The sequence below is a fragment of the Xyrauchen texanus genome, chromosome 24 (genome assembly GCF_025860055.1).
Source record: "Xyrauchen texanus isolate HMW12.3.18 chromosome 24, RBS_HiC_50CHRs, whole genome shotgun sequence".
Classification (NCBI taxonomy): Eukaryota; Metazoa; Chordata; class Actinopteri; order Cypriniformes; family Catostomidae; genus Xyrauchen; species Xyrauchen texanus.
This window is the reverse complement of record NC_068299.1, coordinates 36,425,299-36,439,912: the sequence shown is the minus strand read 5'-3', so window position 1 is coordinate 36,439,912 and position 14,614 is coordinate 36,425,299. Positions and strand designations below refer to the sequence as shown.

Genomic DNA, 14,614 nt, shown 5'->3' with positions numbered 1-14,614 from the left:
GATTTACTTGCAAACAACTGAGCAATGTCAATGCTAGCTGAAGAGAGAGTATGCAAGTTTATTGTCTAACAGATTAAAATCTGCTCACACTATTTTTCTCACCGCAATCTCTCATCGAATTAAATGTATTTATGTGCTCACGTCAAATGAACAAGTGTGTCCCATGTTTCCCATGCTTTGCATCATACATGGCTGAACTCTAAAATCTCACATTTCTTGAATTGCACAAGGTTATGTAATTGCACCTTCATTGCCACTTTTGAAATGAGCCTCATGTGCAGCAATGAAACAGATTTGAAGCAACGACTGACCTGTCTTGTTATATAACTCCCTCTTTTCTTTTCTTTTCTTTTCTTTTCTTTTCTTTTTCTAAGATTGCTGTCTGAGCCGGTCGTGTGTAAATGGGGCTTTTTTTCCTGCAAGCTTATTTATCTGTGATGTTTCAACATGACCTCTCTTTTTTCTATGTAGGTCATCAAGCTGGCTTTTGAAGAGTTTGATCTGGAACGAGCGTATGACACATTAACAGTGGGCGATGGAGGAAAGATAGGTGATGCCCGACGAGTGCTTTACGTGTGAGTCCACATGTCTTTGCATTCGCAAAGACCTCCGTGCCTTACCACTTTATGCTCCATGGAATAACAGTTTATTATTTTCTTTCAAAAGCAACTGCCACATGAAATAGGTGCTGGGTTTATGTACAAGCTTTCATGTCTCCATATGCATATGCAAATGAAATAACCAAAATTCGATTTTGTGCCTCTATTGCAGTCTCACGGGCTCAAGCGTGCCTGATTTGATTGTGAGCATGAGCAACCAGATGTGGCTTCATCTGCAGTCCGATGACTCGATCGGATCGCAAGGTTTCAAGGCTGTATATGAAGGTATGTCACAGCAATGTTTGGAAACAGACACTGCAGACTGTACCAGCTGGTTTCCTTTTTCATAGGGGAATTTTCAGTACACTATTGAGTAAAAAAAATTATATATATATATATATATATATATATATATATATATTAGATATTTATTCCCCATATTACAGTACATTTTGCTGTCCCATGACTGTTTCAGAGCTTTAGAGACAGACATGTTTTACGGTGCATGACTATTACATTATGTATAGATATGAAATTATTATATTAAGAGTTATTTTAAGAAAATGTTCAAACAAATTCTTTTCTTTAATTTGTTGAAAATATCTTGTAAGTTTATTAATGACTATAGAACAACATTAGGTATCAGCTAACCTCTTCTGAATTTTTGTTTAATTTTGGATAAATTTGCATCCCCGTTACTTGCAACTATGCTACCAAATCTGGTGTAAATTAAAATAAATTAAATTATAATATTGTTTATTTTATTGTTATTTTTTTATTCAATGTTTACTTTATTACATTCATATTTACTACTTTATATATTACTTTAATTACAACATCACATAAATTAAATTAATGTTTATTTTATTGTCATTTGTTTATTTAATGTTTATTTATTACAAATAAATACAAAAGTTTGCAAAATGATAAACCTCATAGGAAATGAATGGATATAAATGTAGTTTTACTCCCTGAGCTTGATGATCATCATTTTCTGAAGGAATTATTTTTCTTTCACTGAGTATTTGTTGAAATAGAAAAAAAAATATTTAAGCAACATATTATTTAAGCATTTCAGGCCCGATGTTGCACCCTATTTGCATTAAACACATTTCTTGAACACACCCTCTGACTTCCATTGATCATATAAGCCCCACCCCTATTACAGCCAATTTCCAACACAATATTAGAGTCAGATGACTATAACTACTCTAAAGAATATTACTCTTCCTTGCAAAGAAACATGAAAGTGATTTTATATATATATATATATATATATATATATATATATATATATATATATATATATATATATATATATATATACGTATATATATTTTTATTTTTTACATACAATACAACTTTGTAATCTTTCAATGCTCAAAGCATCCCAGCTTTTAAATGTCTGGTAAATGGATGTGTAACATGTAAAAGATGGACAAGGAGGAGGCGGGAACCAGCAGAACAGTCAACATCATTTAAATTACATAACTGAACTTAAACATAACAGAAAACAAACAGACAGCGCGGCCATGTCCGTCTCTCTCGAACTGATGTCCCTTTATCCCTCACCTGCTGATTGGGCTGATTCAGCACCAGTCGTCCATCATTACGGCCCGGCCACGCCCTCTTGCTCATCACAGGATGGCAAATGGAACAGCATATGTGCTGTTCAGACATGTTTGGAAAGCTTGCGTGAAATACTTTACCTGACATTCACCATGCAGGAAAACACCATCGAAGGAAGACTCTATGACTTAAAAAAAACCTTAAGATTCTGTATCATTGCTTGCTCACCAATCAAATGTGTGACATAGACCATATGAATTATTTTGCACAAAACGTCTGGCAGGTCAGATTGAGTGCATGCTGTCATTAAAGCAAAAGGGGGACATAACAAATGATTAAAAGTAAATCTTACCTTTTAAACAGCGTTAACATGGACAGTGTTACAAATTTAGTTTCATTTAAATAGCGATCTGCAAACAGAGCCACATTTTCAATATTTCTCCTCTGTCCTCTGGTTTAATTGTTTCAAATTTTCAAATCAATTTCTGTTTATTCCCAAGTTTAAATGATATTCAGGTATAACCCCAGATTTTCAAAGTGATTTATAATTAAATAAAATGACCTCTGAGAAAACAAATAATACAAATAATAACATTTGACATGATTGAATAAGCTTAACTTTTTTTTTCTTTCTTTTTTACCCACTAACAGTTTTGTCAAAATGCTGTTTAATACTTTGAAATGGGGCTTTTCCCCAGCCGCTGCTCACTCTTGACTGTAACCTCACAATTCTCACTGTCTAGATAGCCCTGCACAATGACACAAACCCAATTAACTTTGTGTAAACCCAATTTCACACTTGTGCTTCTAGTCACGTTGTCATGTTTGACAACATTTCCACCGAGACCCTCTGGTGGGACATTTTGTTTGAGGCCTTTTACTGTAGATGTCAAACTCAAACAGATCATTTGAGACTTTCATTTAAAAGTTCTTAGATTGGCAAAGGATTGTTTTCTTCTGCAGCAATTATCAAATGTACAAAAGCAGTACGTGCTGACTAACAGTGAGCTTCATTGCAGAGTAGATGATCAAATCCAAACCTCTATAGAGTCAAGAATTAAATGATTACTTCATCCGAAAATGGGATTTCTATTATTCCTCACCTTTATGTAATTTCAAACCTGTATGCTGTTATTTTTCCACAGAACTTAAAAAGAGTAATTCTTGAAATATAGTGCACAAATATGGACAACTTTTAGGATTTATGGTGCTTGGTGCTGTTATATGGAAAAGAGGTTTGCAAAATCATCTTTTAAATCACTCCTTTTTTATTACATGGAAAAAAAATACAGCATACGGATTTGAAATCTCAGATTTGGAACCTATTTACAAGTTGCGAATGCTCTTTTAGAAAGATAAATAAAGCTTACTGTATGGCATTAACCAGGGTGAATTAAAATAAATAAATTACAAATACTTACACTTAATAGCATGGAAAATGGCAGGTTCAGAAAATTGCTCTCCCATCTATGGCTGTTATATTTAATTTATAAGCAGTTTTGGCTAACGTCTGAGAAACACAATGGCTTGTCCTGGGGAATGCTATGCTTTTGTCTATAAAGTAAATAATAGATCTGTTTAGTCTAGAGCTTATGGCAGGTAAACATATTAAAAAAACATGCCACTGTATATGTGCATGTTTCACAGAGCATTTCTATAGCTGTTAATTTTCCCTGCAGCCATTTAGTGCATTACTTAACACCGCTGTGCTTAAGAGCTGTTCATTTTTGTCATGAGTTGGCAGTCTTAATACGATAGCCCACTATCATTGTGTGTTCTTTAACTAATCACCTGCGGAAGGTCCAAAGGTATTTAACATGCTCTTAACACCTTGTAGAGCTCGTGGAATCAGCCGCTGAAGGGAAACTCATCCCCTGTAGTTTATCAGGTCAACAGAGCATTTGCTGCTGAGCTAATACAAGTTATTAAAATGAAAACAAACTTTTCTGGAACATCATTTGTTTGTCACTGTCATTTTATCCTGCCTTGCAAACAACTCTGCTATGGTAACTGAAAATATTTGGAAGCCTCGCATTATCTTACCTTATAACACAATTCTCTGGAATATTTGAAATCAATAGTAACCGCCAGTATCTTGTGTGGCCACCAGCTGCATTAATTACTGCAGTGCATCTCGTCCTCATGGACTACAACAGATTTGCCAGTTCTTGCTGTGAGATGTTACCCCACACTTCCACCAAGGCACTTGCAAGTTCAAAGACATTTCTGGGGGGAATGGCCCTAGCCCTCACCCTCCGATCCAACAGGTCCCAGACGTACTCAATGGGATTGAGATTCTGGCTGTTCACTGGCCATAGCAGAATACTGACATTCCTGTCTTGCAGGAAATCACGCACAGAATGAGCAGCATGGCTGGGTGGCATTGTCATGGTCTTGGATTATGTCAGGATGAGCCTGCAGGAAGGGTACCACATGAGGGAGGAGGATGTCTTCCCTGTAACTCACAACATTGCGATTGCCTGCAATGACAACAAGCTCAGTCCAATGATGCGGTGCACACCACCCCAGACCATGATAGACCCTCCACCTCCAAATCTATCCCACTCCAGAGTACAGGCCTCGGTGTAACACTCATTCCTTCGATGATAAACACGAGACCGCCCATCACCCCTGGTGAGACAAACTATGACTTGTCAGTGAAGACCACTTTTTGCCAGTCCTGACTGGTCCAGCGAAGGTAGGTTTGTGCCCACAGGCGACGTTGTTTCCGGTGATGGTTATGTACGATTACAAACTCTTTCCAGCACAAATTTCTCAGGATGGTTAGCTAACCGTACTCAGGACAGAGAATCGTTCTGGTGGAACACCTGAAGTGATGTGGCAACTCTCAATTGTCCACTTGCTCAGTCAGTCCATTCTAACCCTGATTTCACAGCACTATAGTACAGGGCCTGCACCTGGATGCAACATTTGGTGGGGTACTTGTATATTTTGGAGGGAAATATTGGTTGTTTCGTCATCATTCCAGGGGGAAGAGTGCCCCTGGATTGTTTTGCAGGGTGGGGGAATCAGAAGTTTCTGAATTGGTCAGATTGCTGGGCCACCATGCCCCTCACATGCCCTGAGCCCAGGGAAGTTGAGCCGCAAAAACATAGACCCAGGAGGAGAGCACATGCAGCCACCAGACCTGCTCATTGTGCCTGGAACTAACCTTCTCTCCACCCCCTTCCTACAAATAGCCCCATTTCACTGTGAGGATGCCAGACTCCCAGTTATTTTGAACACTTTCCCCATGGGTACTTCATTCCCCTTTTTGGACATTATATGTCGCTTGCTCACTCCGCCACAGACTGGCTTACTGTACTTTATCCCTTACATAAATTTGGCCTCTGGCCAGAGGTTCTTGGATCAGTCATGTCTTTAAGGGGTTGCAGACAGCAGGAAACATACAATACAAAATAAATAGGCTTGTTTTTTAAAAGAGGAAAAAAAAACACCTTGTTGTTGAGGGCTACGACATTTCTGTGAAAAATAATTGGTCACTTAAGTGGAAGCTTGCCATATTAGGCAAATGCCAACCAGTCCATTTTGCTTGACATCCCCTCAAAAACCATGAGCAAAAATATTCAACGTTAAAGGATATATGACTCGGAAAACATTAAATTCAGTTATATTGCAGCGAGAAAAACAACATGGTTTGTGCTGACCACAATGTGTCACGATGAAATAAAACATGCTTTCCTGTATTTCCTTCCTTCACAGAGATTGACAAAGGAGGATGTGGAGACCCAGGCGTGCCTGCATACGGAAAGCGAACTGGAAACCGTTTTTTACACAGTGACATGCTGACCTTTGAGTGCCAGGCGGCTTTTGAGTTGGTCGGGGAGAGGACAATATCATGCCAGCAGAATAACCAGTGGTCTGGAAACAAACCCAGCTGCGTCTGTAAGAGTCATTTTCTGAAAAGCATGTTTATAATTAACACTTTGCCATTTAGAATGATTAATGTATCACCTTGTCTAGATTAGGGGCATTTATAAAGCCGAATGGTATTAGTCCAAATTGATCATTTCCAAATTTTCCATATAAGAGGTCAGTTATCATATTCATGTTTGTTGAACAGAACGAATCACAGATTATTCCTCATTAATAAAGGAGTTCACTAAGAATTAATTGAGCAGTGTCAGGTTAAACTGAATTGCAGATATGAATAAGTCGAAAAATATGAATAAGTCGCAGGTTTTCGTGTTAAAATACGGTGTGCAAAAGTAGCACAACTGATTAGGGAGTTTACTACTTAATCTGTTAGTGATAAATTGGTGCATTTTAAGGTATTTTTCACAAGTTCAAGTACTGCAGTAAGAGGAAGCAGTATCTTGTATACATGTTGTTTGTTTTTTGGAGTGAAAACCTCTTGAACAAAGGACTGTTTTGTTGTTGTTTTGTTTTATTCCTGACAAATCACAGACTATGACCCATTGCTTGGTGCGTCATCGTTTCAGCACAGTGCAAACAATTAATTATCATGATCTCCGTGAACTCTCTCCCCTCTCATCCTTTAGCAGAGTTTTTTGAGGCAAATAGCCAAAATACTACCTGATAACAAAGCATAATTTAATGAAAAATATTATAACTAGTGGACAAACTATATGTTTTTTTAATGGCCGATGCCGATATCCATATAGCTGGGTGGCCGATAATCCAATACAGTGCTGATATATCACATAATGTAATATAGTAAACAACATAAACATAAAATACAAAAATACAAAATAAAAAAAATGTTATTTAGCCCTGTATTTACTCAATTTCACACAAAACTTTGTAAAAAAGAATACAACTAAATATTGCATTTTAAATGGTAGATATTAGTTTCTGATTTCTGTTTAGTCATCTCATTTTAGTCATTTATTTGCACATGAAGAAATTATTAATATAATAGGAAGGAGGACATATCAGTACACACAGTAGTCCAGCAACCATGGAGGGCATATCATCGTTAGCAATTACATTTTCTCCAAAAATACTGAATATATATTTGTGAGATATCTGTAAATATGCATATTGTATATAATAAAAGTTTTATTGAAATTGGCCTTTTATCACTAGAAAAGATTGTTAAAAGTTATAGGGAACTGCTGAGGAGAGGCTGATAGAATGTGTGCTTTCGAGGAAAAAATATGAGTGCTCCACAGGACTCTGAATCTGCTGAAGTTGTGTGAGGTTGGTTTATTACATCTGTTTGAATAAGATATGTGTATATTTGCAGATGGTATATGATATTAGTTTTATTGATATTTGCCTTTCTATCATTAGAAATGACAGTTAAAAGTTACAGGGAACTGTTGAGGAGAGAGAGGGATAATGAAACAGGCGAACACTTTAACATAGTGAGCACAAGTGCGTCTGACGCATCTCTGATATTTGGACCATTTAAATTAGACTGTGTTGCACACCGGTCTATTGTTGTAGTAGCACGATTGTACATAACAACAAATCAAACCATGACTGGTAATTTACCTGTCTCCAGTTGCTTCACATGCAAGCAGGCGATTTTCGGTGCCCACAAGAAACAAATTGGTCAAATGGGAAAATTGCAGATAATTAAAAAAGTCAGAATATCGACTTTATATATATATTTGTCTTTATCTCCACAGTCTCCTGCTTCTTCAATTTCACCACTCCATCAGGCATCATCCTCTCGCCAAACTACCCAGAGGAATATGGAAACAACATGAACTGTGTGTGGCTCATTATAGCTGAGCTGGGCAATCGGATCCATCTCATTTTCAGTGACTTTGAGTTGGAGCCTCAGTTCGACTATCTCATCGTGAAAGACGAAGGGATGTTGGAGCCCACCACGTTTGGGACATTCTCTGGGAAGGATGTACCCTCACAGATTGCAAGCAATGGCCATATAATGCGCTTGGAGTTCCAGTCGGACCATTCCAACACGGGAAAAGGGTTTAATATCACCTACACAAGTACATATGATACATTTTCTCTCAGATTTTTTTTTAAAGGTGAAGTGTTTACTGTCTGTCACTAGCATCACCAAATGGATTTGCAAAAATACCCTGCTTAAAGAAAACCTATGTAACCTAAGCTGGCTTGCAGATCTTAGCTGGTCTCTTAGGATGTTCTGTTTTACTGGTTTTAGAGGGGTTTTGAGCACTGGGTCAGAATGAGAGGCCAGCTGATCAGCAGCTTGACCAGACTGGAAGACCAACTAGACCATCTTAAACCACCTAAGTCCTGCAAACGAACTTATGCAGGATTAAGATGTTTTTTTAAGCAGGTTAATGAGTTTTTAAAGTTTTCATACAGGTTTCATGAACCCTCTGTCTGCTATTGGTGAGACAATCAGATAGTCCAAACCCAGACTCATGCCATTGGTTTAGCCATTGTTGTTGGCTTGATGGGGTGCTAAACAAAATCTGAGCTGTTTTATATTAGCGCCAAAAGTCTGAATGTTTCAACTTTAAATTGATGGTATCCTAGTGATACACTGTATATCATATATGGTGATTGACTTTTTCTATATCTTTCCCTAAGCTAATGACAATTCATTGTAATTTGCACTACAACTTGCTTAAGGATGGGCTTACTTGACCCAACAATGATGTGTGTGTTTGTTTGTTTGCTCTGTATTTGTATGCTTAATAGAGTACCGTGTTATTAGCTTAGCAACATACTAACAGAACACACTATTGAAATCAATTGCCTGTGGAGCTTCCAGTTCGCTTCACGTGACACATACAAACCAGTTGCTGCCTTCATAGAGTGTTCCAATTCAGTTTTAAAGTTTTATTTTAGTTGGGATACTGTAGATGCTACCTACGTTGGCATTTGGCAGCTCACTGATTTGGAACAGATCCATGAGGTTTTACAAATTTGAAAGAGGCTGTGGCTCCCACATGGTCACATGACTGGGATTTTGTCAGTTTAATTTCAGGTGTGTATGCGCATGGACGTCTAAGTATTGACATAACTATGTGGGTTTATAAGAACAAAATAGTGGGAGATGGAGCTGGTAGTTTCAGGTGATGTCAGTGAATTGTGTATCTCAACAGTGCTGCTTCAGTAATGGTATGCCACAAGAAAGTTGACATATTTCCCAAAGTGGTGCTGGAGCAACTGTCAGGCACGGCTTTAAGAACAATGAGGCTGTCATTGGGGAAAGGGCTCGAGCGGCGTAGATGCCCTAAGCCCTGGCCACGAGGTCCTCGTGCATTAGCCTTCACACTGCCACAGGGGCCTCTCCTTGCAGACAGATGTGTTAACCGCAGAAAACACTAAAATAGCTTTGGCAGGATTCTCAGCTTCAGCGTGTGCGACATCTGTGATGCATGTGAGAAACATGTGTGAGCAGTCCACAGAGCTGCGTTCAGGGAAAACATAGACTTGACAAAAAGTTATCTTGAGTACAAGTCAAGCCAAAATATTGTGTAAAAGAACTTTGGTAGCATTTTTTTTTTTGCATTTTAGGCCTTGCTTATCTTGCTTTCATGACAAATTGTGCCTTGGTCAGTGTTGGGTCATTGCTAAAATATAGTGACTCTATAAACTTTACAGTGAGCATGACAGTATTTCAGCTATTTTAATAATAGTGTAGCTTTTTTCAACAATTAGCCGTGTAGCTCAACAGAATGCTACATTTTAATGTCACTTTGTAATGCGCACAGCTTCAGAGCACAGACTATTAGCAGAGAAAGAGCACTTCTTTTAAATTAATTGGAGAAACTGTGATGCCCAATGACCAACGGATGTTGAAAAGGAAGTCCCACCTCCCAGGTAAAATAGCTTTTGAATACAGAGATCGTCTGTCAATCAACTCGAGAATGCACATGCGCATTAGCTGAACCAGCCGTTTTTTTTTTTGTGTAATCAGAGCAAAATAACCACAATTAATTACTGCATTGTTGTCAGATTTTACTTGACTTGAAATATGTTCTTTGATCGTAAATGTGACCAATCGTCTTTCCCCCATTCAAGAGATAGGAGCTGGACTTTCATGATGCTTGTTAACGTACTAACTTCGCATGATCGAAAGTTTGTTCACAGCCAGGCGAAGGAAGGTGACAATCAAATTTGCTCTTCTGAACTGGCCTCTTACTCGTATGTAGCATCAGGTCTGATTCATTGTAGTGAATCAGTTTGTAAATCAAATGATAAAAAACATTTTATGTCTTATTTTTTGCAGCCAAATTTTAAGTTAAATGCTACTTTTCAATGCTATCTTGTCAACTCTTTAAAAAAGATAATGCGTTTCTAGTTTTAGTTGTTGTATTTAGTGTAAATCTATCTGTTTAAGTTGAATGTTTTTGCCCTATTTGAGATTCCTACAGTATTTGTGTCAGATAAATACTATTGTGATTGTATAAATTAATTATGAGGGCTGTCAATCCATTATATTTTTAATCAAATTAACTAGATCATTAATATAATTAATCGGGTATGTCAGTATTTACTGAGAAAGGCCCACTAATAAATATATTTTAGAATGCAACAATTAAAATAATTATAAATACAATATTGAGTAAATATAAAAATTCAGATAATTCAAATACATCATATACATAATACAAATTTTGGCAGCAGACAATTTAAGAAATTCTATGTAAAGGGGTTATGGGAAAGGAGGAGGCGAGAACCTGCTTGACGATATAAATAATAGTTTAATGAAGAAATAAACCAATAACACATGAACACAACACACACTGAGCAGCTGCCTGTCATTCTCCCTCTCTCTCAAACCGTTGTCACCGGCCGCCCTTATCCCTCGCATGCCGGCGTGCATTGTGCATCTGCCGGCGGGTCATCCCCACCTTGCTCGACCTGGAAGGAGACAGGAGGGCAAAAACAACAACAAAAACGAAATTTTTGCAGCGGCTCCTTCGCTCCAGGTGGTCGGGGAGTCCAGTCCCCACTCGCCTCATGGACGGTGGCCGTTCTCCGCATCCAGGCGGTCAGGCTACTCCGTCCCCCGGCGGATGGCAGCAGCACTCCCCTGGGTGGACGGCAGTATTGAGGACTCCGTGACGGCACCAGTGCAAAGGCGATTTGACTGTAGTGTCAACAGTGTTGCAGGCTGTTGCTTTTTTCATGAAAAATTGCATAGTTTAAATTTCGATTTTATTAGCGGATTAATTGACCACTGACTATTGAATTACTGAAAATGAATGCAGATGTCGGGTTTACACTCATGTTCTGTCATTTAGTGGTCTAATGTCAATTTTCCATGTATGCCACAGATGCCATATTTGCATTTGTTTAACTGAAATATTTGTTTCAAGTTTTTATGTCCATGTCCCGTTTAGAACAACTGCGCTTTCCAGAGATATTAAAGTGATCTCTTATACAGGAGAACGCGCCAAAGTGATATACAACTGAAATACGGTCAACGAACTTGGATCTACTTCAAAGCTGTGCAGTTATAGAACATTAATTATTAAACAGCTCGGAACGGCTGTCAACCAATCATAATCAAGCATTCGGCCATGCCATAATGTAAATGAATGCCTTGTTAAATTTGTATGTTTCTTGCATTATGCGGTATCGTACAGTATATGTTAGCTTTCTATCTGCACAAACACATGTTGCATCTGTTTGCGTACTATGTTTGAACCTGTTGTGTACAGACAATCACACAAACTATGGAATTGACACAAACACCACAATGAAAAATGTCACCACAATGCTTTTGTTTTATTCATGTCTTGTTAAATTTTTTATATTCGTTAGCTTGTTACTGTGATGCAATCTTCAAACGTGTGATAACATCCGAAGATAAACTTACATTATCCTATGAAATGTAACCACTTGAATTACCTTTTGGTTGTGCACAGATAAATGTCACTTCAGCAGCATTTTCCTTGAGAGACTAAGCTTGCACATCAGACAATTAGCAAAGTATTAAGAGTAAGATAAGTTGAGTTAGCTGTTAATTAAAATATAGTAAATTACAGTACTCTTAATTGAAGGTTAGGTACAGTTAATGCACGTTTAAGTGCTTTTATCTTCTCAGGCATGTACAGGCATGACCTAAATTGTTTGGTATTATATGCTTTATTCAACACTGATTATACTTTCACTCTGCGTCTGCAGCATTTGGTCAGAATGAATGCCATGACCCTGGTATCCCCGTCAACGGCCAGCGCTTTGGAGAGCACTTCTTACTGGGCAGCTCGGTGCTCTTCACATGCGATGAGGGCTTCATCAAGACCCACGGATCTGAATCCATCACCTGTGTCATCCAGGACGGAAATGTGGTGTGGAATGCGGCTGTCCCTCGGTGTGAAGGTGAGAGCGTTTAAGGGTGCTTTAGACACACTAGAGAAAGCTCTGTCGAAAATATGTGATGGAGTTTTATCATCCGGATATATTTTGAGGATGTGGAACGAGGTGGATACAGCCTTGTCTCATAGAATTACTAGTTATACATATTATGGCACTTTTCAGGTGAAATGAACACTAGAGGTGTTACATCAGCAATGACTTTTATTCACTTTAACACAAATCATGAGTAAAATGTCAGATTAATAATTCATAAACACTTTTCTCCCTGTTCCCCAAACAATGCTATCTTATGACATCTAAACACCTTCTCTATAATGGATGATTTGTAAGGCAAAAACTAACTCACCTGTTAAGGAGGATATTTGACTTACATTAACGTTATCTATACTTGTGGTAGCACCACCGAAGCATCTCCCTCCTTGCCTGCTCCACCCCTATTTAAATCTATATTTGCAGTGTTCTCTGACACAGCATTTACTCTAGGGTGTAGGTGACCTTAGTCTTTACTCTTCAGAGTGAATATCTCAAGCAAGAAATGAATCAGCAAGCACCTCTACCTCTTCTGAAGGTACTGGTGGGAATCGTGAGGTGGGCTGCTGCTAACAATCTATTGTTTTGTGCTGTCCCTGTTCCAGCTCCATGTGGCGGACATCTAACGGCTCCCTTGGGAATTCTGCTGTCCCCCGGATGGCCTGGATACTACAAAGACTCCCTCAACTGTGAATGGGTGATTGAAGCCAGAAAGGATCATGCCATCAAGATCTCTTTTGACAGGTATCGATTTTTTTGGAGGGAATTCAGTGCGTGCTAAAAGAATAGTTCACCTAAAAATGAAAATTCTGTTTTAATTTACCATTATTTAATTCCAAGCCCATATGAAGGTAACAATCATTAGAGGTCGCTAGGTGTATTTAAGACTTTTAGTTTGAAGTTTTGTGTATTACTTGTCTTGTCATGTGATATTCCCTCATGTTCATGTGTCTTGTTCTCATTGGACTGTTGTTTTGTTAACTTATTATCAGTTCTGTTTTGATATTGTGCCTGTTTAGTAGTCTTGTTATTTTGTTTTTAGTTAAGTCTTGTCATTGGTTGTCTTTTTCATGTGTTTCTCTTGTCTGTGTAGATATTGTCCTTGTGCTCTCTCTGTCTTTGTCAGTTGTTAAACCTATATGGATGTTTGGTTTGTTCTTCTGTTATGTTTTGTTAAATGTGTTTAGTTTTCAGAGTTTTATGAATAAAAGCCTGCACTTAGATCCTTCTTCTCATGCCTCGTTTTTACAGATGTTACAGAACAACTGACCTCTACTATGGATCTAGCAGCTTTTAGTCTGTTTGATCTCAAACAGGGAGAGGGGACTATCAAGCAGTATACTGAGCAGTTCTGTGGTCTCGCACAGGTTCTCAATTGGGGAGATACTGATTTCAATGACTGTTATCAGTTTGGACTCAGCGAGCCAGTGAAGTCGTGTGCCAGGAGGCAGATATTTTGTTTGTTGAATTAATTTATGCATCGAGGCTCACATTCTCCTCTTACACTGTGGGGTATGGTGAAAAACTGCCACTGCCAGCATCCACACCTGCCACAGTCAACGAGCCAGTGCCCACACCTGCCACGATCAACTAGCCAGTTCTTCAAGCCTCCACCATCCTAGAGCCAGCGCCTGAAGCCTCGACTGTCCTAGTTCCAGCATCCTCGGCCATGGAGGTCATTCCCACAGCAGTGCTCATGGCCATCCGGAAGAGGAGGAGGAGAAGGTCTTCTACTCCCCAGTCGCTGCCAGTGCTCACGGCCACAGAGCCCGTTCCCCAGTCGCTACCAGCACTCCCAGCTATGGAGATCGTTTCCCCGTTGCTGCCAGAGCTCCTGACCACAGAGGCAGTAAATGAGCGGCCCAGATTCCCAAGCCCGTCCAGTTTCCCGAGACATCCAGTTTCACAAACCTGACCTATTTTTGAGTCTGTCCAGTTCCCAGAGCCTGTCCAGATCCCCGAGGCGATCAACCACCCCGTCCAGTTTCAAGAGCATGTCCAGTCCCCCGTGGTTGTCAACGAGCCCGTCCAGTTTCCAGAGCCTGTCCAATCCCCCAAGACTATCGACGAGCCCGTCCAGTTTTCCGAGCCTGTACAGTCCCCCGACCTGTCTGGTTTCCCGAGCCTGCCCATAGCTCCACCCCCCCTCAAGTCTT

The 14,614-nt window shown here is 39.1% G+C and overlaps 1 protein-coding gene across 1 annotated transcript in view; it reads left to right on the top strand.

Annotated features, from left to right (window-relative positions):
- Positions 1 to 14,614, top strand: part of LOC127617762 (CUB and sushi domain-containing protein 1-like) — a 496,749-nt gene that overhangs the window by 239,083 nt on the left and 243,052 nt on the right. The window contains exons 11-16 of the mRNA XM_052089839.1: positions 472 to 575; positions 772 to 884; positions 5,892 to 6,074; positions 7,787 to 8,113; positions 12,237 to 12,431; positions 13,064 to 13,202. Of these exons, the coding sequence (XP_051945799.1) occupies positions 472 to 575; positions 772 to 884; positions 5,892 to 6,074; positions 7,787 to 8,113; positions 12,237 to 12,431; positions 13,064 to 13,202 (1,061 nt within the window). The remainder of the gene's footprint in view (positions 1 to 471; positions 576 to 771; positions 885 to 5,891; positions 6,075 to 7,786; positions 8,114 to 12,236; positions 12,432 to 13,063; positions 13,203 to 14,614) is intronic.